The following is a 27,693-nucleotide window of genomic DNA, read 5'->3' on the forward strand; positions in this document are numbered from 1 at the left end:
CTCATTTTGTGGGATGACCCAGAACTGTTCCGTTAAACCACATGACCTCATGCATTCATACAGGCTTAGAACTTTAAAGCTAGGATCCCTTCAGATGAGCCATACACAAACAACATATGCAACGTCAAACAACCATCCCACTGGGCACAGACGTCAGTTCAGCATCTAGTTTTGATTTGCATTTGCTTGGGTTTACAACTAATGTGAATTCAATGTGAAATCAACAACAAAAAAGCTCTCCTCGTCATTGTATTTAGGTTCAACGTTAGGTGGAATAAAGACAAGATCCCTTACATGAATGACTTTTTGCAAATCCAGTCAGTTTTCCATGTTGATTCAACATCATCACATAGATTCTTTGGCATTGAAATAACATGGAAACAATGTTGATTCAACCAGTTTTTGCCCAGCGGGATGAAGTCTGTAGGAAATTAGATTTTTGATCTCTGGCTTGACCAGAACATATCCTAGGCCAGGAAATTAACAGACATCAATTAATGTGTACTCTGATGGGACGATACAACAGCCCAAACCCCCAGGCCTTGCCTATATTTATACAGGAAGCAGCACAGCAGCATGTGAATAACATAAGTTCTCTACTTCCTGGGTTGGGCAACTTGTCAACAAAAATAGAGAGAGAAAATGGAGCCCGTTGTTCCGACTGTCAATATAGCAGTGACACCTCTAATTAAAATGGTGGCTTCTATGCAACTATGTTTTTTGGCTAATGTCATTTATAGCACCAAACAAGCAGGTCAAATGCGGAAATTGGCAACAATCCGCTGAATGGAAAATATATAGGCCAGGTGTTTCATGGGCAGGAACTGGGACTTTCATCACTCCTTGTTTGGCAACCTGCTACAATGGATGACTCTAATAATTGAAGAAAGGTCACATGGATGCTCTTTCTGTGTGGAACAATAATATCCTGGGCACGTGTGTCAACCAGACAAACCTGTTACTCAACTAATTGAACCCAAGTTTAATCAACTCTGCCTTCTGCCTTGTTACTTGCCCAAGACATTCCTCCCTTATTCATGAGAATGGGAAATTCTCCTCCTCGGCACAACCGTCAAACACACAGTTTGTATTTCTGGAGGTTGTGTCTTACACAAAATTTTTATATATTTTTATTTATTTAAATGTAACCTTTTTTTAAAAACTAGGCAAGTCAGTTAAGAACAAATTCTTATTTACAATGACGGCCTACCCCGGCCAAAACACTGTGCATGAGAAAATCGTACTGATGCACTCACAGCGAATGCCTCTGATTTACAGTTAATTGCCAAAATAAAGGAAACGGCAACATAAAGTGTCTTAATAGGATGTTGGGCCACAACCCAGAACAAATTAAATGTGCCTTGTCATAGATTCTACAAGTGTCTGGAACTCTACTGGGGGGATGCGACACCATTCTTCCACAAGAAATTCCACAATTTGGTGTTTTGTTGATGGTGGTGGAAAACACTGTCTCAGGCACCGCTCCAGAATCTCCCATAAGTGTTCAATTGGGTTGAGATCTGGTGATGGCCATGGCATATGGTTCACATTGTTTTCATGCTCGTCAAACCATTCAGGGATCACTCATGCTCTGTGGATGGAGGCATTGTCATCCTATGCGGTCCTTGCCACTCCTTGTCATTGCAAACATTCTATAAATAATGAGATCGAGGAAAACAGAGGGGTTGATCCTAATTCGATAACCCTCACAACGTATCCTCCAATCACAACAATTATCCAAATATTGGAACTCTATAACTTTTTTTCTCCCCACAGAACAGTTGGTATCTGGTTGCTAAGCACACATTAAGCACACATTTTTTCCCCCGACAAAACCAGTCAGTCAAAAGATGCTAGTTGACTAAAGTTGTCTAAATTAGTGGTGCACGACTCCAGGATTTTTGGAGTAGACTCCGACTCCTGTGGTTGGAGTTGCTAGCTCGCTCTTTCTTTGCTGTGAAAGATGTGAGAGTTTGTGTTCTCAAAGTAGACTACAGCAACTAGTCTCCTCCATTGCAAAAATACTGAATCTTAGGAGAAGGTTGACACCCAGAAATGGTAGTTGAAGGGCAAGGAGTCGCGGAATCGAATATTTTGAAGTAGACTCCCCACCACTAGTCTACATTCTCAAACAAAATACATACTGCAATTCCAACCACAAAACCTCTTTGCTTTGATTTTAAGTCTCAAAATACAATAGCTTGCCTAGCTAATAGCTAAATGTTTGTTTTTGAGGCTCCACATGTTGTAATGAAAAATATGAATGCTATTTTCAACAACCATTGAGCAACTCCACTGTAAATCCAGCTGCATATTAATCATTGAGATTGCCGAAAGGCCAGTCTCTTTGGCAATGACATAGAGTGGCAAGGAGTGGAATGTTAGCCAAAAAGACTGGTACCCAGACTGGTACCCAGACTAGAGAAATTCAAACCCCTGCTAGATCAATAGCCCTGTTCCCTAAATTGTTTGGTGCATCAAAAATAAAAAGAGATGGACGCCTCGCTTCGCGTTCTTAGAACGCTTTACGTTCTTTTTTTAAAACGTATTATTTCTTACACTGTTACCCCAGGAAATCTTAAGTCTTATTACATACAGCATGGAGGAACTATTGGATATAAGAGCAACATCAACTTACCAACATTACGACCAGGAATACAACCTTCCCGAAGCGGATCCTCTGTTTGGACCACCAACCAGGACAATGGATCGGATCCCAGTAGGCGACCCAAAACAATGACGCCGCAGAAGGGGCAGACGGAGCGGTCTTCCGCCCACCGTTCCCAAGTATACTATTCACCAATGTCCAGTCTCTTGACAACACGTTATACGAAATTCGAGCAAGGGTTGCCTTCCAGAGAGACATCAGAGATTGTAACATTCTTTGTTTCATGGAAATATGGCTCACTCGGGATACGTTATCAGAGTTGGTACAGCCACCCGGTTTCTTCTGAAAACAAGGCTCCCTAAATTTGATCAGCATATCGAATGCGTGACCCGGGCTGGCAACACTCTGGATCATTGCTACTCTAATTTCTGCGACACATACAAACCCTCCCTCGCCCTCCTTTCGGTAAATCTGACCACGACTCCATTTTGTTGCTCCCAGCCTATAGACAGAAACTAAAACAGGAAATGCCCATGCTCAGGTCTGTTCAACGCTGATCCGACCAATCTGATTCCATGCTTCAAGATTGCTTCGATCACGTGGACTGGGATATGTTCCGGATAGCATCGGACAATAACATTGATGTATACGCTGATTCGGTGAGCGAGTTTATTAGCAAGTGCATCGGTGATGTGGTACCCACGGTGACTATTAAATCCTTCCCCAACCAGAAACCGTGGATTGATGGCAGCATTCGTGCAAAACTGAAAGCGCGAACCATTGCTTTTAATCTTGGCAAGGCGACCGGAAACATGACCGAATACAAACAGTATAGCTATTCCCTCCGCAAGGCAATCGAGCACATATAGAGACAAAGTAGAGTTGCAATTCAACGGCTCAGACGCGAGACGTATGTGGCAGGTTCTACAGTCAATCACGGACTACAAAAAGAAAACCAGCCCCGTCGCGTACACTGATGTCTTGCTCCCAGACAAACTAAACAACTTCTTTGCTTGCTTTGAGGACAATACAGTGCCACTCACACGGCCCACTACCAAAACATGCGGGCTCTCCTTCACCGCAGCCAACGTGAGTAAAACATTTAAACGTGTTAACCCTCGCAAGGTTGCTGGCCCAGACGGCATCCCTAGCCGCGTCCTCAGAGCATGCGCTGACCAGCTGGCTGGTGTGTTTACGGACATATTCAATCAATGCCTATTCCAGTCTGCTGTTCCCACAAGCTTCAAGAGGGCCACCATTGTTCCTGTTCCCAAGATAGCTAAGGTAACTTAGCTAAACAACTATCGCCCCGTAGCACTCACTTCCGTCATCATGAAGTGCTTTGAGAGACTAGTCAAGGATCATATCACCTCCACCCTACCTGACACCCTAGACCCACTCCAATTTGTAGTGAAGATTGCACAACGCATCACCGGGGGCAAACTACCTGCCCTCCAGGACACCTACACCACCCGATGTCACAGGAAGGCCACAAAGATCATCAAGGACAACCACCCGAGACACTGTCTGTTCACCCCGCTATCATCCAGAAGGCGAGGTCAGTACAGGTGCATCAAAGCTGGGACCGAGAGACTGAAAAACAGCTTCTATCTCAAGGCCATCAGACTGTTAAACAGCCATCACTAACATTGAGTGGTTTCTGCCAACATATAGACTCAATCTCTAGCCCCTTTTATAATTAACATTTGGATGTAATAAATGTATCACTAGTCACTTAAACAATGCAACTTTATATAATGTTCACATACCCTACATTACTCATCTCATATGTATATACTGTACTCTTACCATCTACTGCATCTTGCCTATGCCATTCGGCCATCGCTCATCCATATATTTATATGTACATATTCATTCCTTTACACTTGTGTGTATAAGGTAGTTGTTGTGAAATTGTTAGATTACTTGTTTGATATTATTGCACGGTCGGAACTAGAAGCACAAACATTTCGCTACACTCGCATTAACATCTGCTAACCATGTATATTTGACCAATTCAATTTTATTTTATTTGATTTGAAAACAAATAGTGCCGATTGAATGCACTTCCAGTAATACCGTATACCCTGGTAAGGGTTTTCACATTGTCAATTAGGTTAGTATTGTGGAGTAACTACCATGTTTTTGATCCAGCCTCAGTTTTTCTCCTATTTCTCCTATCACAGCCATTAAACGTTGTAACTATTTTATAGTCACCATTGGCCTCCTGGTGATATCCCTGAGCGGTTTAGTTCCTCTCCTGCAACTGAGTTATGAAGAGCGCCTGTATCTTTGTAGTGACTGGGTGTATTGATACACCCTCCAAAGTGTAATTAATAACGTCACCGTGTTCAAAGGGATATTCAATGTCTGCTTTCTTTCTTTTTACCCATCTACCAATAGGTGCCCATCTTTGTGAGGCATTGGAAAACTTCCCTGGTCTTTGTTGTTGAATCTGTGTTTGAAATTCACTGCTTGACTGAGGAACCTTCGGATAATTGTATGTGTGGGGTACAGAGGTGAGGTAGTCATTGCACACAGAGTGAGTCCATGCAACTTATGTGACTTGTTAAGCACACCAACAGAATGCTCTCAGTGGTGCATCTACAGAAGTTTGCGAGAGTCTTAGGTGCCATGCCGAATTTCTTCAGCCGCCTGAGGTTGTAGAGGCGCTGTTGCACCTTCTTCACCACAGTGTTGGTGTGGTGGAACCATTTCAGGTCCTCAGTGATGTGCATGCCAAGAAACTTTAAGCTTTTGACCCTCTCCACTGCAACCCCGTCGTTGTGGATGGGGGCATGCTGCCTCCTCTGTCGCCTGTAGTCCTCCTTTGTTTTTTGATGTTGAGGGACAGGTTATTTTCCTGGCATCACTCCGCCAGGGCTCTAACCTCCTCCCTGTAGGCTGTCTCGTCATTATTGGTAATCAGGCCTACCAATGTCGTGTCTTCAGCTAACTTGATGATTGAGTTGGGAGTAGTGCGTAGCCACACAGTAATGGGTAAACAGGGAGTACAGGAGGGGGCTGAGCACACACCCCTGGGGGGTTCCGTGTTGAGGATCAGCATGGCAGAGATGTTGTTGCCTACCCTCACCACTTGGGGTTAACCCATCAGGAAGTCTAGGACCCAGTTGCACAGGGAGGGGTTCAGAACACTGAGCTTAGTAACAAGCTTGGTGGGCACTATGGTGTTGAAAGCAGAGCTCTAGTTGATGAACAGCATCCTCACATAGGTATTCCTATTGTCTAGGTGGAATAGGGTAATGTGCAGTGCAATGGCGAATGCCGTCGCCCTTGGATTTGTTGGGGAGGTATGCAAAATGTAGTGGGTCTAAGATGTCGGGCAAGGTAGAGGTTATATGGTCCTTGACCAGCCTCTCAAAGCACTTCATGATAACAGAGGTGAGTGCTACGGTGCGATTTAAATCAAATGTTATTAGTCACATGCGCCGAATACAGACCTTACAGTGAAATGCTTACTTACGAGCCCCTAACCAACAATGCAGTTTCAAAAAATACGGATAAGAATAAGAGATAAAGGTAACAAGTAATTAAAGAGCAGCAGAAAAATAACAATAGCGAGACTATATACAGGGGGGGTACCGATACAGAGTCAATGTGTGGGGGCACCTGTTAGTTGAGGTAGTATGTACATGTAGGTATTAAAGTGTAAAGAGGGGTTGGGGGGGTACACTGCAAACAGTCTGGGTAGCCATTTGACTAGATGTTCAGGAGTCTTATGGCTTGGGGGTAGAAGCTGTTTAGAAGCCTCTTGGACCTAGACTTGGTGCTCCGGTACTGCTTGTAGCAGAGAGGTAGCAGAGAGAACAGTCTATGACTAGGGTGGCTGGAGTTTTTGACCATTTTTAGGGCCTTCCTCTGAAACTGCCTGGTATAGAGGTCCTGCATGGCAGGAAGCTTGGCCCCAGTGATGTACTGGGCCGTTCTCACTACCCTTTGTAGTGCCTTGCGGTCGGAGGCCGAGCAGTTGCCATACCAGGCGGTGATGCAACCAGTCAGAATGCTCTCAATGGTGCAGCTGTAGAACCTTTTGAGGATCTGAGGACCCATGACAAATATTTTCAGTCTCCTGGGGGGAATAGGTTTTGTCGTACCCTCTTCACGACTGTCTTGGTGTGCTTGGACCATGTTAGTTTGTTGGTGATGTAAACACTAAGGAACTTGAAGCTCCCAACCTGCTCCACTGCAGCCCCGTCGATGGGAATGGGTGTGTGGTCGGTCATCTTTTTGCTGTAGTCCACAATCATCTCCTTTGTCTTGATCACGTTGAGAGAGAGGTTGTTGTCCTGGCACCACACGGCCAGGTCTCTGACCTCCTCCATATAGGCTGTCTCGTTGTTGACGGTGATCAGGCCTACCACTGTGGAAACTTTGGCAAATGATGGTAATGGAGTCGTATCTGGCCGTGCAGTCATGAGTGAACAGGGAATACAGGAGGGGACTGAGCACGCACCCGAGGGGCCCCTGTGTTGAGGATCAGTGTGGCGGGTATGTTGTCACCTACCCTTACCACCTGGGGGCGGCCCATCAGGAAGTCCAGGATCCAGTTGCAGAGGGAGGTGTTTAGTCCCAGGGTCCTTAGCTTTTTGATGAGCTTTGAGGGCACTATGGTATTGAACGCTGAGCTGTAGTCAATGAAAAGCATTCTCACATAGTTTAATAACCTTAGCTTGCTTGGGTACATGAAAAATGCTGGACATCTTGAAGTAAGAGGGGACAACAGACTGGTATAGGGATAGGTTGAATATGTCCGTAAACACTCCAGCCAGCTGGCCTGCATCATGCACTGGGGACACAGCTTGGTATGCCGTCCGGGCTGGCAGCCATGCTTGAAAGTCCTATAATCGGGAAGCCGTAGTCCTCTTGAGCAGCGGGGGCCCACGATGGTGGCTCTGTGTTGTTTTCCTTGAAGCTGGCAAAGAATGTGTTAAGTTTGTCTGGGAGTGAGGCATCGGTGTCCGCGACATAGCTGGTTTCCTCTTTATAGTCTGTTATAGTCCCTGCCACATGTATTGTGTCTGAGCCACTGAATTGTGACTGCACATTGCCCCGTTAATATATTTTTGCCGCTTTGATTGACTTACAGAGGTTGTAGCTGGTCTGTTTGTACTCATCCATGTTCCCAGTCACCTTGCCGTGGTTAAATGGGGTGGTTACGCTTTTATTTTTGCTCGAAATCTGCCAATTACCACGTTTTTTTTGGTTTGGATATGCTTTAATCGTCACTGTAGGAACAACATCCTCTATGCACTTGATGATGTGAAACCAGTGACAGAGATAGTGTAGACGTCAATGATATTCCAGAGGCGCCTCGGAACATATCCCAGGAGTGATCTGATTTGCTGTAGGGCGGGTGGGGGTGGGCCTTGTAACCATCACAGAATAGGGAGAATAACATTGTTCAAGCGTCTTCTCTCCCCGTGTGGCACAGGAGATTTCGGGAAAACTTTCCTAAGATTTCCTTTATTAATAATATCCCCAGCTACAACAAATGTGGCCTCAGGATGTGCGGTTTCCAGTTTGCTCAAAGTCCCATAAAATCACTGTGAAATATCTTTTATAGCTGTTTCAAGCTGGTTGACCAAAACAAAAGTTTGGTTTTGCTCCACCAGCTTCAAACAGCTAGCAATGTTATAATGTTTACAGAACGTTATTTAATTACCTCCAAATAACCTATAATTTCCAAATATGCACATTATTGAACAAAACATACATGTATTGTGTAACATGAAGTCCTATGAGTGCCATCTGATGAAGATCATCAAAGGTTAGTGATTAATTTTATCTCTATTTCTGCTTTTTGTGACTCCTCTCTTTGGCTGGAAAATGGCTCTATGTTTTTTTGTGACTAGGCTCTGACCTAACATAATCATATGGTGTGCTTTCGTTGTAAAGCCTTTTTGAAATCGGACATGATGGGTAGATTAACAAAAAGTTAAGCTTTAATTTGGTGTATTGCCCTTGTGAATGTATGAAAGTTAATTATATATTTCAAAAAAATATTTTTGAATTTTGCGCTCTGCCTTTTCAGCGAATGTTATCGAGAGGTTCCGCTAGGGGAACCCCTAGCCTTAAGAAGTTTTTAACCGACTCTTTGGAATTACTTCAATAGCAACAGTGAATCTATTAAGTGGAGATTTCAGTGACAAATATCAAAGCTATGCAGGGCTTGATTAAAACCCTGGGTGGGAGACCGAAGAGATAGCTGTAGCTATATCAACTCTACAGTAGGATGTGAGGTGCTGCCCAGTCTATTGTTTTTTTTATAGTGGATATTAGTGGATATTATTATAGTGGATATTATGTTGAAAATCTGACGTTCAATCTGACGCAAAAATTCAACATATTTTATACAAATGTGGTCTTTGTTGAAAATTGGTTACCATAATGATGATGATTTTACCTTCAAAACAACAGTTGCTTTGACTTTTTCAAATCCAATGTGTTTTCCACAGTGATTCAATCTCACAACATATTGACAGATTAAGTTGAAACCACATTGATTTAATCAGTTTGTGCCCAGTGGGTTGGGTGTCCCCCTTGAGTGCAATTACAACCAAATAAAGTAATAAGATGGGTTGGATGACTGCTGAATGTCGGCTAGAGTGTGGAAGAAGGAAATGGACATGATAAATTCAGAATAATTGGACAAATGGGAGGTATTAGGTACAGAGGACAGTTGGGAGCTCAGCTTCCACATACTTAGAGAGAATTAGATCAGCATTTCTAGTCAATTCCTCTTGAAGAGGTCGGGAACTGTGAGGAAAGAGCAGAAAATGAGAACGGAAGAAAACATTTTAATGAGAAGGGGAACATACTACCCGTTTCCGAATACCCATACTAGCATACTACATACTTAAACTGCATACTATTTACCCATCGTCGAATACTATTTAGCACATACTGTTTAGTAAAAAGTATGCAGTATGCCACGGTCGTAACGCAGTAGAAGCTTCTGATTGGCTGAGTAGGTTGGGCGGGGCCCAGTGCTGGTGGATTCTTCCAAATTCAACAGACTGGCAAATCATTAACCAACCTGATAATAGCTAATTTTCATTTCCAAATCTGAACATGGTTTAGTATTTAGTTAAAAGGCTATGACGAAGCCCATGAGAACAAGAAACACTTTTCAATGAGATAACAGAAATCCACTTTAGGTAAAACATTTTTTTTTTAAAGACTGTTCTCAGAAATGATTTTCTAAATGTTGCATACTATTAAAAATTATATTTTCGCATGCTGAGAACGGGTCACGGGTGATTCCGTTGCTTCCCGCTATTTGTTGATCGAACTGATTAGCTGTTGTCAAAGCAGAAATTAGTATTACAACCGGGCATTTAAAGTATATTGATTTTCGAAATGTCGCATACTATTAAACATGATTTTTTTCAGCATACTCAAACAACCTAATATTTAGGATGCAAATATAGGTATTCGGACAGGGCCAGTGTTTATATGAAAGGGGGTAATATAGTCTATTGCATGATTCAATTAAGTGAATCATAATAATAAAGTTGTCCTCTGCTGATTGGGTGACGTTGGGTCACAAAAGGTCTTGCATCCATCTCCGAACTGAAAAGCAAAATGCTCACATGTCAGTGAGTGTTGCATCAGCATGATCTGTGCTTAGCCTCTTCTTGGCCCAGCGCCAGCTGATAAGACTGGTTTAATGTAGAGCACGTGTCAAACTCATTCCACGGAGGGCCGAGTGTCTGCGGGTTTTCGCTCCACCCCTGTAATTGATTGATGAATTAAAGTCACTAATTAGTAAGGAACTCCCCTCACCTGGTTATCTAGGTGTTAAGTAGGGGTACTAAACGATATCATAACCGCCATCGATAAAAGACAGTACTGTGCAGCCGTCTTCATCGACCTTGCCAAGGCTTTCGACTCTGTCAATCACCATATTCTCATCGGCAGACTCAGTAGCCTCGGTTTTTCGGATGACTGCCTTGCCTGGTTCACCAATTACTTTGCAGACAGAGTTCAGTGTGTCAAATCGGAGGGCATGCTGTCCGGTCCTCTGGCAGTCTCTATGGGGGTGCCACAGGGTTCAATTCTCGGGCCGACTCTTTTCTCTGTGTATATCAATGATGTTGCTCTTGCTGCGGGCGATTCCCTGATCCACCTCTACGCAGACGACACCATTCTATATACTTTCGGCCCGTCATTGGACACTGTGCTATCTAACCTCCAAACAAGCTTCAATGCCATACAACACTCCCTCCGTGGCCTCCAACTGCTCTTAAACGCTAGTAAAACCAAATGCATGCTTTTCAACCGATCGCTGCCTGCACCCGCATGCCCGACTAGCATCACCACCCTGGATGGTTCCGACCTTGAATATGTGGACATCTATAAGTACCTAGGTGTCTGGCTAGACTGCAAACTCTCCTTCCAGACTCATATCAAACATCTCCAATCAAAAATCAAATCAAGAGTCGGCTTTCTATTCCGCAACAAAGCATCCTTCACTCACGCCGCCAAGCTTACCCTAGTAAAACTGACTATCCTACCAATCCTCGACTTCGGCGATGTCATCTACAAAATGGCTTCCAACACTCTACTCAGCAAACTGGATGCAGTATATCACAGTGCCATCCGTTTTGTCACTAAAGCACCTTATACCACCCACCACTGCGACTTGTATGCTCTAGTCGGCTGGCCCTCGCTACATATTCGTCGCCAGACCCACTGGCTCCAGGTCATCTACAAGTCCATGCTAGGTAAAGCTCCGCCTTATCTCAGTTCACTGGTCACGATGGCAACACCCATCCGTAGCACGCGCTCCAGCAGGTGTATCTCACTGATCATCCCTAAAGCCAACACCTCATTTGGCCGCCTTTCGTTCCAGTACTCTGCTGCCTGTGACTGGAACGAATTGCAAAAATCGCTGAAGTTGGAGACTTTTATCTCCCTCACCAACTTCAAACATCAGCTATCTGAGCAGCTAACCGATCGCTGCAGCTGTACATAGTCTATTGGTAAATAGCCCACCCATTTTCACCTACCTCATCCCCATACTGTTTTTATTTATTTACTTTTCTGCTCTTTTGCACACCCATATCTCTACCTGTACATGACCATCTGATCATTTATCACTCCAGTGTTAATCTGCAAAATTGTAACTATTCGTCTACCTCCTCATGCCTTTTGCACACATTGTATAGACTCCCCCTTTGTTTTCTACTGTGTTATTGACTTGTTAATTGTTTATTCCATGTGTAACTCTGTGTTGTCTGCTCACACTGCTATGCTTTATCTTGGCCAGGTCGCAGTTGTAAATGAGAACTTGTTCTCAACTAGCCTACCTGGTTAAATAAAGGTGAAATAAAAAAATAAATAAAAAATTGAATGGAAAAAACGAAAACCCGCAGACACTCAGCCCTCCGTGGAATGAGTTTGACACCCCCGATGTAGAGGAAACAGAGTTCCCCTGTCCGGCCACCGTGGTCCAGGCGGTTTAGTGCACGACTAGCATCCTCCCGGGTGACATAAGCCAGCCACCACTCACCCCCCTGGCCTATATTTCCCTGCCTATTCCCTGGTTGTGTAATAAGTACAGCATTTAGCAGAAATGCTTTATGTAAGCCTGAGCAAGCAAGCAGACCGGCTAGGCTAGGCAGGACAGGGCACGGCAGGGCATGTCTCTCTGGCAAGGCCCCAAGAGCAGGGCTTGGCATTTCAGGGAATAGGAGCACTAGGCTAGGGTGGGCTAGTCCTAATGAGTGGACCGATGCTGTACAACCTCATTGGTAAGATAAGTTATCTTATCGCAATCTCTACAGCACAGGTGTCAAAATCAATCCACATAGGGCCAAGTGTCTGCGGGATTTTTCTCCTCCCTTGTACTTGATTGATGAATAAAGGTCACTAATTAGTAAGGAACTCCCCACACCTGGTTGTCTAGGGCTTAACTGAAAGGAAAAACCAAAAACCTGCAGACACTAGGCCCTCCACGTTTGTCACCCCTACTCTACAACATTTAATCAAGAATGAAATATATATGGCTTTCTCATTCATTCTCTTCTGTCTTATTTTCATTTTTTCCATAATCTCTAACAGAAGTGAGATGCTGCAACAGTCACTGGTTAGGGACAGGAGCAAATAAATATCTCAATTTATTGGTTGCACTCCTCAATAATTTGCCTAACTTATACGTATTTGGGCTTTCGGCCTTCTCATCTATCTTCTAAATAGATACTGTCCTTCCTGATGTTGAAGGCATTTCTCTGATTTGTGAAAAGTGTCCTTTTTATTGTGCCAACTGCCTATGATTTGATGCACTTGAATGTCAGATTCTGCTGTCTGTCGACAAGTTCCATCTCGTACCTTGGTACCAAACACGCAACTCGTTATCCTGGATCTTATGAATCCATTTGAGATGACCTATCATTTTGTCTCTCTGTGCAAGCACTACAGGACATGAGGCACAACAGGACATGAGGCACTACAGGACATGAGGCACAACAGGACATGAGGCACTCCAGGACATGAGGCACAACAGGACATGAGGCACAACAGGACATGAGGCACAACAGGACATGAGGCACAACAGGACATGAGGCACTACAGGACATGAGGCACTACAGGACATGAGGAACTAAAGGACATGAGGCACTACAGGACATGAGGCACAACAGGACATGAGGCACAACAGGACATGAGGCACAACAGGACATGAGGCACTACAGGACATGAGGCCAAAGAAACACCATCCTAACAACTATGTCAGATATAGGCAGCTCAGTGATGTTCTGTTACTATACGCCAAATACTGGAATCCTCTAACACTTCCAGTATAATACTGCATTCAGCCCATAGCATTGTGCTGAGTGGAGACACAGACTTATCGTCTATACAGATATGCACTTAAATGATCTGACTCCCCAGATAATACAGCATCTTCAGTACTAAACGTGTCTCCTACAGTCCCTCTCACCCACTGACTTTCATTAGTATTCATTATGATTTTACCGTGCAGGGAGAAGAGAGGTCAGGGCAATTCCACATTAACGGAATTCTGGGCTGCGTGGTTATATGTGGTCTGTGGTTGGGAGGCTGGTTGGACAAACTGCCAATTTCTCTAAAATGATCTTATGGTAGAGAAATTAACATTCAATTCTCTGACAACAGCTCTGGTGGACATTCCTGCAGTCAGCATGCCAATTGCAGGCTCCCTCAAAACTTGAGACATCTGTGGCATTGCGTAGTGTGACAAAACTGCACATTTTTAGTGTTTTTTTTATTGACCCCAACACAAGGTGCATCTGTAATGATCATGCTGTTTAATCAGCTTATTGATATGCCACAACTGTCAGGTGAATGGATGAGCAAAGGAGAAATGCTCACTAACAGGGATTAAAGAAATGTGTGCACAAGCTTTTTGTGCGTATGGAACATTTCTGGGATCTTTTATTTCAGCTCATGAAACCAACACTTTATATCTATATTTTTGTTTAGTGGTTTTTGAACTCCAAGCACAAATAGGACACGTAGAAATACATTTTCTTCAGCATTAATCATGCAAACACATTTATTTTTAATTGTGCACAGCATCAGTAAGATTCAAACCTATGATCTTCTGTTTGCTATCCATGGAATTAGTCCACTGTGCCACCAGGATGGGGCTAGCATGCTGTGTTTTTTTTAACTCATACAAAACTGTTCATTTTAGTCTATTCAAACAGACCCTACTTCAAAGGGAAAAAGTACTCATTAAGATCAGGTGTGGTCAATTAGTGGGTGTGGACAAAACCCCTGAACACACTTAACAAATAGAGGAGTTTTGATGAAGTTGAGAACGGAATGTATGTTTTGAAATAATGTATGTTCTTTAAATGTCACAGTGCTAAAGCACTGAAATTCCCAAAAAGCAAAGTGAGGAAACCTGAAGGAAATGTTATGCTGAAGTATTGAAATTCCCACAGAAGAATGTTGTTAGTTAACACTCTCTGAACAATTTGAGAACATGACTTTAAATAGAACAATGACGAAACATGTAGGAAGCGTTATGTTGAAGTAATGAAATTCCCAAAGAAGAACGTTGTTTCTTAATGTTCTCCGAACAATTTGAGAACATGACTTTAAATAGAACAACGAGGAAACCTGTAAGAAACGTTATGCTGAAGGACCAAATCTGAACCAATCATAGATGTCTATATTTTACATCATAGACGTCTAAGTTTGGACATCAAAGTACAGCACAGCACTGTAGAGTATGGTAGAGCAGAGTACAGTAATGTACAGTATTGTACAGTACAGTACAATACAGTACATTATAGTGTACTCATCTTCAGTGTGCTCTACTGTGTACTGTACTTAAGCAATAAGGCACAAAAGGCATGAATACAGTTACAGGTAAATGGCATTGTTCAGCCCGATGCCATAAAAATTAAAATATAAATGATTTATTTTTATATCAACTGGGAAATGTGTGCTTTAGTATTGTATTATTTGGCAACTGTGGTATAAGCAGGATAAACACCTCCATTCTGTACATTACCTTAGAAAAATTAACTCCACAAAGGAACTCAGCTCTGCTTCATCCATTATTTCCAAGGTGAAGTTCAGAACTTCTGTGTTTATCCCATACATTTTTCTTTTACTTGACTTTACTGTATGTACTCTTCTGTACTGTACTGTGCTCTACATACTTGTAAAACATAGATGTCTATGATTGGTTCAGATTCGGACTGGACCAAATCTGAAACAATCATGGATGTCTATGTTTGGGCCAAGTCAAGGCCGGTCCGGACTAGGGCTGTTGCAATGACCATATTACCGCAACACTGGCGGTCATGAGTCAAGAAGGCAGTAAAATTCCATGTAACCGTTTAGTCACAGTAATTAGGCTTCTCCAAGCTCTGATGCTGCTGCTGGTCATTAGTAGTCTACCAAACTTGCTAAATGCTCAGTACTCAGCACTCAATTGTACCTCTAATCACTCTGACATCAATGTAAATGTCTTCGAAAATCGAATCAAACACTTCATGAGAGCCCATGAGCTCATTTTGTGCAATATTTCTATAGGCTATGCAATTGCGCGAGAAAACAGAGTGATGGCCTCTACCAAAAAGAGGAGGATCCCATCAGCTTTCTATAGGCTAGCCCTGTTATATTTATTTCTCAACTTGCCTAATATTAAGCTCATTGCTTATATTTACAACAGGAGTATAGTCTACCTGGCTGACATGAAAATAAACCATGAGGAAAAGTGTCCTCCATTCGCTATTTAAGTGCACAGATGATATGTATTTTTTCCCGCTGCCCCTGTTTCGATAAAGGTGCATGATAATGGTCTATTCTAAATCCAAACAAATTTCACACATATATTATTTAGTATATGTAAAGACAAGATTCAATCAGGAATAGTCTGATGGGGGACAATATTAGCCTATCACTTGTGAATGATGCCCAGCATAAGAAAATATGCCTTATTTCCCCTCTTATTTCCCCCTAGCCTAGTCCAAAGGCCTATATGCTTTAATAAGGTTTGTATCACAACTAAAGTGGCCAAATAACTTCTTAAAGTTAAGCACGTTAATCCACTTTACAAGGGGTGTAGAGACTAACTGGCATACATAAGCAGCGTATGAGTTTCACATTTGGGGAAGATCATTTTCACCATAAAAATGCATCTTTATAATAAAAGCATTACATGCATAATTGCATTTGCAGTCACTTATGATAATGGTGTTTTCCGCTAATGGAACAATCACACTTATAGCCTACTGCCATGTGCGCATTACCAGATCAGGACCTAACATAAGGACAACTCAGATTATGCTATTCTGTTCTTCTGAAATAGACTACATTTTCTTCATTTCATGCTTCTTTAGACTGGTCTAAAATAAATAACAGATTTACTATGACGGTGTAGGCTATATTAAATTGATTTATTAGACTTGTAGGCTATGTGTGGAAGCCAGGAGATGCTAAATGTGTTTATGTTAATTAGAGAGAGAGAGGGAGACAGAGAGATGGGCAGAGAGAGAGAGGGAGACAGAGAGGGGCAGAGAGAGGGGAGACAGAGGGAGGGAGAGAGGCAGAGACAGAGAGAGGGGCATAGAGAGAGAGGGAGACAGGGAGACAGAGATAGGTGAAGAGAGAGAGAGGGATACAGAGGGAGGGAGAGAGGCAGAGACAGAGAGGGAGACAGAGAGGGAGGAGACAGAGAGACAGAGAGACAGAGAGGGAGACAGAGGGAGACAGAGAGGGAGACAGAGAGGGAGACAGAGAGGGAGGGAGGGAGACAGAGAGGGAGGGAGGGAGGGAGGGAGGGAGGGAGGGAGGGAGGGAGGGAGGGAGGGGGAGGGAGGGAGGGAGGGAGGGAGGGAGGGAGGGAGGGAGGGAGGGAGGGACAGGAGAGACAGAGACAGAGAGAGGGGCAGAGAGAGAGAGGGAGACAGAGGGAGGGGCAGAGAGAGAGAGGGAGACAGAGAGAGGGGCAGAGAGAGAGGGAGACAGGGGGAGGGGCAGAGAGAGAGAGGGTGTGTATGTGTAATTCTGTGTGATTAGTTAGGTATTTAGTAAATAAATAATTAAACCCAATTTTGTATTGCTGATTCAACTTGTGAGCCAGGGTTCGTGCAGATAACCAAGAATTTACAACTTTCAGATGAGACTGAATTAAGATGATGATTAATATTGACTGACATTGATGTAAAATATTACTAGGTCTTTAAGAGTTTATTCGGAAATATAACAGCTCTATAAACATTATTTCCTGGTGCCCGACTCTCTAGTTAATTACATTTACATGATTTAGCTCAATCAGGTGATATTAATTCCGGAGAAATTATTTTATAGAATAGCATGTCATATCACTTAATCCGGCATAGCCAAAGACACGACAGTTGCATGGACTCTGTGTGCAATAATAGTGTTTAACATGATTTTTTTTATGTCTAGCTCATCTCTGTACCCCACACATACAATTATCTGTAAGGTCCGTCAGTCGAGCAGTGAATTTCAAACACAGATTCAACCACAAAGACCAGGGAGGTTTTCCAATGCCTCGCAAAGAAGGGTAGTACCTAGTGGAAGATCAGTAAAAATACAAATAAATATCCCTTTGAGCATAGTGACGTAATTAATTACACTTTGGATGGTGTATCAATACACCCAGTCACTACAAAGATAAAAGCGTCCTTTCTAACTCAGTTGCCGGAGAGGAACGAAACCTCTCAAGGATTTCCCCATGTTGCTAATGGTGACCTTAAAACAGTTAGAGTTTAATGGCTGTGATAGGAGAAAACTGAGGATGGATCAATACATTGTATTCCAAAACATGCATCCTGTTTGCAACAAGGCACTAAATTAATACTGCAAAAAATTTGGCAAAGCAATTCACTTTTGGTCCTGAATACAAAGTGTTATGTTGGGGGCAAATCCAACACAACACATTACTAAGTACCACTCTCCATATTCCTAGTTGTGGCTGCATCATGTTATGGATATGCTTATAATTGTTAAGGACAGGGGAGATTTTCTGGATAAAAAATAAATGGAATGGAGCTAAGCACAGGCAAAATCCTAGAGGAAAATCTGGTTCGGTCTGCTTTCCAACAGACACTGGGAGATGAATTCACCTTTCAACAGGACAATAACCTAAAAGACAAGCCCAAATCTACACTGGAGTTGCTTACCAAGAGGACAGTGAATGTTCCTTTAAGTTTTTTACTTAAATCTGCTTGAAAATCTATGGCAAGACTTGAAAATGTTGTCTAGCAATGATCAACAACCAATTTCACAGAGCTTGAAGAATTTTGAAAAGAATAATGGGAAAATGTTGCACAATCCAGGTGTGGAATATTCTTAGAGATTTATTGCCTATTTATGCTTATTCTGGAAAGGCTGTCTGGAGGCTCCGTATGGAGGGTGTGACGCAATTGTGGAGGGCCCCGGAGGCACGCAATGGCCAAATCGAGCTCCTACCGCATTGCTGTGTGCCTCTCAAGTTTTTTAACAATGGGGAGAGCGCCATATACAGTTGAAGTCAGAAGTTTACATTCACCTTAGCCAAATACATTTAACTCAGTTTTTCACAATTCCTGACATTTAATCCTAGAAAAAAATTCCCTGTCTTAGGTCAGTTAGGATCACCACTTTATTTTAAGAATGTAAGAATAATAGTAGAGAATTATTTATTTCATCACATTCCCAGTGGGTCAGAAGTTTACATACACTTAATTAGTATTTGGTAGCATTGTCTTTAAATTGTTCAACTTGGGTCAAACGTTTCGGGTAGCCTTCCAAAAGCTTCCCACAATAAGTTGGGTGAATTTTGGCTCATTCCTCCTGACAGAGCTGGTGTAACTGAGTCAGGTTTGTGGCCTCCTTGCTCGCACACGCTTTTTCAGTTCTGCCCACAAATTTTCTATAGGATTGAGGTCAGGGCTTTGTGATGGCCATTCCAATACCTTGACTTTGTTGTCCTTAAGCCATTTTGCCCCAACATTGGAAGTATGCTTGGGGTCATTGTCCAGTTGGAAGACCCATTTGCGACCAAGCTTTAACATCTTGACTGATGTCTTGAGATGTTGCTTCAATATATCCACATAATTTTCCTTCCTCGTGAAGTCATCTATTTTGTGAAGTGCACCAGTCCCTGCTGCAGCAAAGCACCGCCAGAACATGATGCTGCCACCCCTGTGCTTCACGTGCTTCTTCGGCTTGCAAGCCTCCACCGTTTTCCTCCAAACATAACGATGGTCATTATGGCCAAACAGTTATATTTTTGTTTTATCAGACCAGAGGACATTTCTCCAAAAAGTACGATCTTTGTCCCCATGTGCAGTTGCAAACCGTAGTCTGGCTTTTTTATGGCTTCTTCCTTGCTGAGCGGCCTTTTAGGTTATGTTGATATAGGACTCGTTTTACTGTGGCTATAGATACTTTACTGTGGCTATACTGTGGCTATAGATACTTTTGTACCTGTTTCCTCCAGTATCTTCACAAGGTTCTTTGCTGTTGTTCTGGGATTGATTTGCACTTTTCGCACCAAAGTACTTCATCTCTAGGAGACAGAACACGTCTCCTTCCTGAGCGGTACGACGGCTGCGTGGTCCCATGGTGTTTATATTTGCGCACTATTGTTTGTACAAATGAACGTGGTACTTCAGGCATTTGGAAATTGCTCCCAAGGATGAACCAGACTTGTGGAGGTCTGCAATTTTCTTTCTGAGGTCTTGGCTGGTTTCTTTTGATTTTCCCATGATGTCAAGCAAAGAGGTACTGAGATTGAAGGTCGGCCTTGAAATACATTCACAGGTACACCTCCAATTGACTCAAATGATGTCAATTAGCCTATCAGAAGCTTCTAAAGCCATGATATAATTTTCTGGATTTTTCCAGGCTGTTTAAAGGCACAATCAACAATACCTCTGCCCCGCAAAGCGCAAGAAGTATGAATGTCCTGATGTCTGCAGGAGTCACATCGCAGTAAATGCTGTACGGCAGTGGTCACCAACTGGTTGATCATGATCGACTGGTTGATCACCAAGGCATTCCTAGTCGATCACCAAACATTTCTGTGAAAAACCCAACGCTAAAATCTTGCATTACAATTTTTTTTAAATCAATTTCATGCTGTTGGCGGTAGGTGCTCTTGATTCAGCAGCTCTAGCACCGGAAGGCAACGTGTTCCCATTTTGAACCATTTATTGTGTCTGAAGGTAGAACTCCGCCTACCCGGCAGGCCCGGAGAGCAATTTAAGTGCACCTATAGGCCTCCCGCTGGCCAATCAGAGAGCTCAGAACCCCGTGTCTGCACAGTTTCCTCAAGTCATAGACTGTAAAAAGAAACCTCGAACTCAAAGCAAAGTTGATAATGCGAGATTTCAAAACTTTCAAAACAATGACTAGAGAGACTCAACGAATACAGCACAGGGCTGATGTTTTTATGAGTAAGTTCATGTTTAAGTTGTTATTCAACACTTCTATAAGCCATAAAATGCACATTCTGCCTACAGCCAGCACTGTAGCTGCAATTAATGAGTATAGCAAAGCGCTCCAATAAGCTTGCATTGTTATTATTTGCAGCATGAATCCTTTTAATATCAAGGAATATTTCACTTTCTCTGGTTATATTATATTTTTTATTTTACCTTTATTTAACCAGGCAAGTCAGTTAAGAACAAATTCTTATTTTCAATGACAGACTAGTTGCACCCTCCCTCGCCTCAGACTGACCATCAGATGCAGGCCATCAGTCCAGTAAAAAAAATAAAAACTCATGATTATGCTCACACAAATGATGTATTACCATTGTGGTCATATACTGGGGTGGCAGGTAGCCTAGTGGTTAGAGCGTTGGGCCAGTAATCGAAAGGTTGCTGGATTGAATCCCTGAGCTGACAAGATAAAAATCTGTCGTTCTCCCCCTGAGGCAGTTAACCCCTGGTAGACCATCATTGTAAATAAGAATTTGTTCTTAACTGACTTGTTAAATTAAACATTTGTTTTTAAAAATCTAACTAATTAAAAAATATATATATTTCAAAATGGTCTGAGAGGAACAACATTGGTAGGGTAATTCAAGCATATCCAAATCAAATCAAATCAAATCAAATCAAATCAAATTTGTCACATACACATGGTTAGCAGATGTTAATGCGAGTGTAGCGAAATGCTTGTGCTTCTAGTTCCGACAATGCAGTAATAACGAGCAAGTAATCTAACTAACAATTCCAAAAAAAAAAAAACTACTGTCTTATACACAGTGTAAGGGGATAAAGAATATGTACATAAGGATATATGAATGAGTGATGGTACAGAGCAGCATAGGCAAGATACAGTAGATGATATCGAGTACAGTATATACATATGAGATAAGTATGTAAACCAAGTGGCATAGTTAAAGTGGCTAGTGATACATGTATTACATAAGGATGCAGTCGATGATATAGAGTACAGTATCAACGTATGCATATGAGATGAACAATGTAGGGTAAGTAACATTATATAAGGTAGCATTGTTTAAAGTGGCTAGTGATATATTTACATCATTTCCCATCAATTCCCATGATTAAAGTGGCTGAGAGACAGAACACGTCCAATATGAACACATCCAATATGCAGTGATAATGTATTTGGCCTAGAGCCTACTGCACAAACCTCATTGCTACAGAAATGTTTTTAATTGGTTAACATTTTTTAAGTAAATCAAAAAAATTAATCTGAGCGGTAGAACTCAGCTAGCATTTTGACTCAGAAAGTGATCTTGACTCAGAAAAGGTTGGTGACCACTGCTGTATGGCCACTGCAGATGCCAGATTGACCATGCAGAGCCTTTTTCCCAGAAAGACTCATAGCTGATTCTATCATCATCGGGTTGAATACTTATCTAATATAAATATTTATTTGTGTTTTATTTTTCATTAATTCCCATAGAGTATTTTGTGTTGATCGTTGACAAAAAATGACAACGAAATCAATTTTAATCACACTTTGTAACACAACAAAGTGTGGAAAAAGTCAAGGAGTGTGAATACTTTCTGAAGGCACTGTATACCGTAATGGGAATGAGAGTTCCATGTTAATTCAATCCAGTTGTGTTTAGATCTGACAAACACAAAGCAGTGAACAAGGAACATAATGTCATGCCCTGATCTGTTTCACCTGTCTTTGTGTTTGTCTCCACCCACCCCCAGGTGTCTCCTGTTTTCCCCAATAGTCCCCGGTGTATTTATCCCGGTGTTTCCTGTCTCTCTGTGCCAGTTTGTCTTGTTTTGCCAAGTCAACCAGCAGTTTGCCTAGGTCTTATTTTTCCCAGTCTCTGTTTTTTCCTAGGCCTCCTGGTTTTGACTCTTGCCTGTCCTGACGCCATATCCGCCTGCCTGACCACTTTGCCTGTTCTGACCTCGAGCCTGCCTATCGCCTGGTACTGTTTGGACTCTGACCTGGTTTATGAACTCTTGCCTGTCACTGACCTGCTTTTTTTTACCCCTTTTGGTATTATAAATATCGGAGCTCAACCATCTGCCTCCTGTGTCTGCATTTAGGTCTCACCTTGTGCCCTTGAGAATTTCAATAAGCTATTTTTCTACGGCTTGCCACGCTTTCCACCTGGCTATCCAAACCCCAGTCAACTGCCCGGCATGCCACAGCAACTGGCCCAAGCCTCCCCCATTTCTCCTTCACCCAAGTCCAGACAACTGATGTTCTGAAAGAGCTGCAACATCTGGACCCCTACAAATCAGCCGGGCTAGACAATCTGGAACCTCTCTTTCTAAAATTATCTGCCGAAATTGTTGCAACCTCTATTACTAGCCTGTTCAACCTCTCTTTCGTATCGTCTGAGATTCCCAAAGATTGGAAAGCTGCCGCGATCATCCCCCTCTTCAAAGGGGGAGACACACTAGACCCAAACTGCTACAGACCTATATCTATCCTACCCTGCCTTTTTAAGGTCTTCGAAAGCCAAGTTAACAAACAGATTTACCGAACATTTCGAATCCCACCATACCTTCTCCGCTATGCAATCTGGTTTCAGAGCTGGTCTTGGGTGCACCTCAGCCATGCTCAAGGTCCTAAACGATATCATAACTGCCATCGATAAGATACATTACTGTGCAGCTGTATTCATCGACCTGGCCAAGGCTTTCGACTCTGTCAATCACCACATTCTTATCAGCAGATTAAACAACCTTCTTTCTCAAATGACTGCCTCGCCTAGTTCACCAACTACTTCTCAGATAGAGTTCAGTGTGTCACTGTTGTCTGGACCTCTGGCAGTCTCTATAGGGGTGCCACAGGGTTCAATTCTCGGGCCGACTCTCTTCTCTGTATACATCAATGATGTCGCTCTTGCTGCTGGTGATTCTCTGATCCACCTCTACGCAGACGACACCATTCTGTATACTTCTGGCCCCTCTTTGGACACTGTAAACTAACCTCCAGACGAGCTTCAATGCCATACAACTCTCCTGCCGTTGCCTCCAACTGCTCTCAAATGCAAGTAAAACTAAATGCATACTCTTCAACCGATCGCTGCCAGCACCTGCCCGCCCGACCAGCATCACTACTCTGGACGGTTCTGACTTAGATTATGTGGACAACTACAAACACCTAGGTGTCTGGTTAGACTGTAAACTCTCCTTTCAGACTCACATTAAGAATCTCCAATTCAAAACTACATCTAGAATCAGCTTCCTATTTCGCAACAAAGCATCCTTCACTCATGCTGCCAAACATACCCTTGTAAAACTGACCATCCTACCGATCCTCAACTTCGGCGATGTCATTTACAAAATAGCCTCCAACACACAAATTGGATGCAGTCTATCACAGTGCCATCCGTTTTGTCACCAAAGCCCCATATACTACCCACCATTGTGACCTGTACGCTCTCGTTGGCTGGCCCTCACTTCATACTCGTCGCCAAACTCACTGGCTCCAGGTCATCTACAAGTCTCTGCTAGGTAAAGCCCTGCCTTATCTCAGCTCACTGGTCACCATAGCAGCACCCACCCGTAGCACGCACTCCAGTAGGTATATCTCACTAGTCACCCCCAAAGCCAATTCCAATTTGGCCGCCTTTCCTTCCAGTTCTCTGCTGCCAATGACTGGAACGAACTGCAAAAATCACTGAAGCTGGAGACTCATATCTCCCTCACTAGCTTTAAGCACCAGCTGTCAGAGCAGCTCACAGATCACTGCACCTGTACATAGCCCATCTGTAATATAGCCCATCCAACTACCTCATCCCCATGCGGTATTTATTTATTGATCTTGCTCCTTTGCACCCCAGTATCTCTACTTGCACATTCATCTTCTGCACATCAATCACTCCAGTGTTTAATTGGTATATTGTAATTACTTCGCCACCATGGCCTATTTATTGCCTTATCTCCCTTATCTTACCTCATTTGCACACACTGTATATAGATTTCTTTCTACTGTATTATTGACTGTATGTTTGTTTATTCCATGTGTAACTCTGTGTTGTATGTGTTGAACTGCTTTGCTTTATTCTTGGCCAGGTCGCAGTTGTAAATGAGAACTTGTTCTCAACTAGCCTACCTGGTTAAATAAAGGTGAAATATATATATATATATATTTTTTTTTAAATACATAAGCCTAGATCGTGCACTGAAAGTCCCCTGCAAAAATGCATAAATCTTTCAATAGCATGTACTTTAGTCTCCCAGTGAAATTACACGTAGGCATCTAGTAAAGGGGTATTCCATTAATATTTTACTCAGAAGTATGTTTCCGGTCGAGCCAATATAACTCAACACAAAAATGTATGTACTAATGGATTCCACAAAGCCTTTTAGCAGTTGTGGGGATAGTTATTTGTGTCAAACTACCCACATCGGCTATATATTATTCCACTGTATAAATAAAATAAAAATAATATGTAACATGCCAGAACTGATGAGACAGGGTATGGTCTCTGCCTAGATATTTCTGGGATGAGAACAATGACGTGCATATACTGTATAAACCATTGGCTGAGACTAGCTACCTTTTTGAACAGTCTGACTTTGAACAAAATCCCTTTATCAAACCATCTCGGTATCTTCCATGATCCAGAGAGATGATCACTAACATGAATGATCTGCAACAGTCATAGCAGAGTACATTTAGGAGATACAAATCTCTAGTCATTTGGAGATGGAGAGTCTCTGTTTTGTGCAGCCTTAGATTCAATATTAGGCTAGTTATGCAATCTTCACTATTCTAGAGACAGTCCGTTCTAGCACGGGAGTCCACTCTAGGGGTTTTAGTCTGTTGGCAAGTCCATTAAAAAGGGGTTGCCAGTGCAAACTTATTTTGGTCAGTTATAAATCCATAAGATCAACCTGTTGAGCATCCTGCCTTTTAGAGTTTGCCTCGGAGAGCTGTGATCTGTGACACAAGTCTGGCACTTTACCCTCCGCATATAGACATACCAGGCACACACATGCCAGACACAACACACATACACACCCTCAGAAACACACACCCACAGACACACACACAAACACACACACACATACACAGAGGCACACACACACGGAGACATACACACAACGAGACACACACACACACACACAGAGACACACACACACACGGAGACACACACACACGGAGACACACACACACAAACACCCTAATGAACTCAGTGCACTACTCACCTTTGTGACCCATCATGACAGCGAGGTGTAGAGGTGTGTTCCCTGAAGAGGATAAATACAATAGAGAGTTTAGACTGTGCATTACAGTTAGGCCTGCATACAGACACAAAAACTGCCGCACTGACATTATCCAGCACTAACGCAGTGTTCGGCAATGTACCTGTCTAACATCAGCACGCTTGTGTTCAGATGGGAGGGGTGGAAATAATTGAGGTGTGTTTAAAAACATTATCCAAAGTGCTAATTTTAGGCAGTGCTAGTAGGGATATTTAAGACCAACCAAAAGCTGGTTTTAGTGGTAAGGCAGTTGGTTATGGCATGAATTTTGACAGCGGAAATGCAGCCTATATAGCGGTGGTGCACACTGCCGATATGTGCATGGGACAAGATGTGACATCCCATTTTTATCTATGTATTGTAGGCAGGCCTACATTATTTTAGCCATGCTTTGGACGTGCATAAAACCCCCTCCGTGATGTAGGCTACGTGTCCATGCACATCATGAAACGAGAGATGAGAACCTCGGTGTATATCGGTGAACTTCGTATTTAGAAGCTTTTTTCCTGTAACTATGGTTTGTTTTACATGTCATATTTTTTTTAAATCAAGCCCCCCATAGGCTACCCTTACCCTAAGCCTACTACAGTTGAAGTCAGAAGTTTATATACACCTTAGACAAATACATTTACATTTTTCACAATTCCTGACATTTAATCCTAGTAAATATTCCGTTTTAAGTCAGTTCGGAGCACCACTTTATTTTAAGAATGTGAAAAGTCAGAATAGTAGTAGAGATAATGATTTATTTCAACTTGTATTTCTTTCTCACATTCCCAGTGGGTCAGATGTTTACATACACTCAGTTAGTATTTGGTAGCATTGCCTTTAAATTGTTCATCTTGGGTCAAACGTTTCGGGTAGCCTTCCACAAGCTTCCCACAAAAAGTTGGGTGAATATTGGCCCATTCCTCCTGACAGAGCGGGTGTAACTGAGTCAGGTTTGTAGGCCTCCTTGCTCGCACACGCTTTTTCAGTTCTGCCCACAAATATTCTATAGGATTGAGGTCAGGGCTTTGCGATGGCCACTCCAATACCTAGACTTAGTTGTCCTTAAGCCATTTTGCCACATCTTTGGAAGTATGCTTGGGGTCATTGTCCATTTGGAAGACCCATTTGCGACCAAGCTTTAACTTCTTGACTGATGTCTTGAGATGTTGCTTCAATATATCCACATAATTTTACTACCTCATGATGCCATCTATTTTGTGAAGTGCACCAGTCCCTCTTGCAGCAAAGCACCCCCACAACATGATGCTGCCACCCCCGTGCTTCACAGTTGGGATGGCGTTCTTCGTCTTGCAAGCCACCCTCTTTTTCATCCAAACACAACGATGGTCATTATGGCCAAACAATTCTATTTTTGTTTCATCAGACCAGAGGACATTTCTCCAAAAAGTACGATCTGTGTCCCCATGTGCAGTTGCAAACCATAGTTTGGCTTTTTTATGGCGGTTTTGGAGCAGTGGCTTCTTCCTTGCTGAGCAACCTTTCAGGTTATGTCGATATAGGACTCGTTTTACTGTGGATATAGATACTTTTGTACCTGTTTCCTCCAGCATCTTCACAAGGTTCTTTGCTCCTGTTCTGGGATTGATTTGATTTCACAGGTACACTTCCAATTGACTCAAATTATGTAAATTAGCCTATCAGAAGCTTCTAAAGCCATGACATCATTTTCTGGAATTTTCCAAGCTGTTTAAAGGCACAGTTAACTTAGTGTATGTAAAATTCTGACCCACTCGAATTGCGATACAGTGAAATAATCTGTCTGTAAACAGTTGTTGGAAAAATTACTTGTATCATGCACAAAGTAGATGTCCTAACCGACTTGCCTAAACTGTAGTTTGTTTACAAGACATTTGTGGATTGGTTGAAAAA

General features: G+C 42.6%; 1 protein-coding gene across 1 annotated transcript in view; it reads right to left on the reverse strand.

Annotated features, from left to right (window-relative positions):
• Nucleotides 1–27,693, reverse strand: part of LOC112250766 (ankyrin repeat domain-containing protein 13C) — an 89,206-nt gene that overhangs the window by 55,472 nt on the left and 6,041 nt on the right. The window contains exon 2 of the mRNA XM_024421177.2: nucleotides 25,756–25,797. Coding sequence (XP_024276945.1) covers nucleotides 25,756–25,797 — 42 coding nt within the window. The remainder of the gene's footprint in view (nucleotides 1–25,755; nucleotides 25,798–27,693) is intronic.

The sequence above is a fragment of the Oncorhynchus tshawytscha genome, linkage group LG05 (genome assembly GCF_018296145.1).
Source record: "Oncorhynchus tshawytscha isolate Ot180627B linkage group LG05, Otsh_v2.0, whole genome shotgun sequence".
Lineage (NCBI taxonomy): Eukaryota > Metazoa > Chordata > Actinopteri > Salmoniformes > Salmonidae > Oncorhynchus > Oncorhynchus tshawytscha.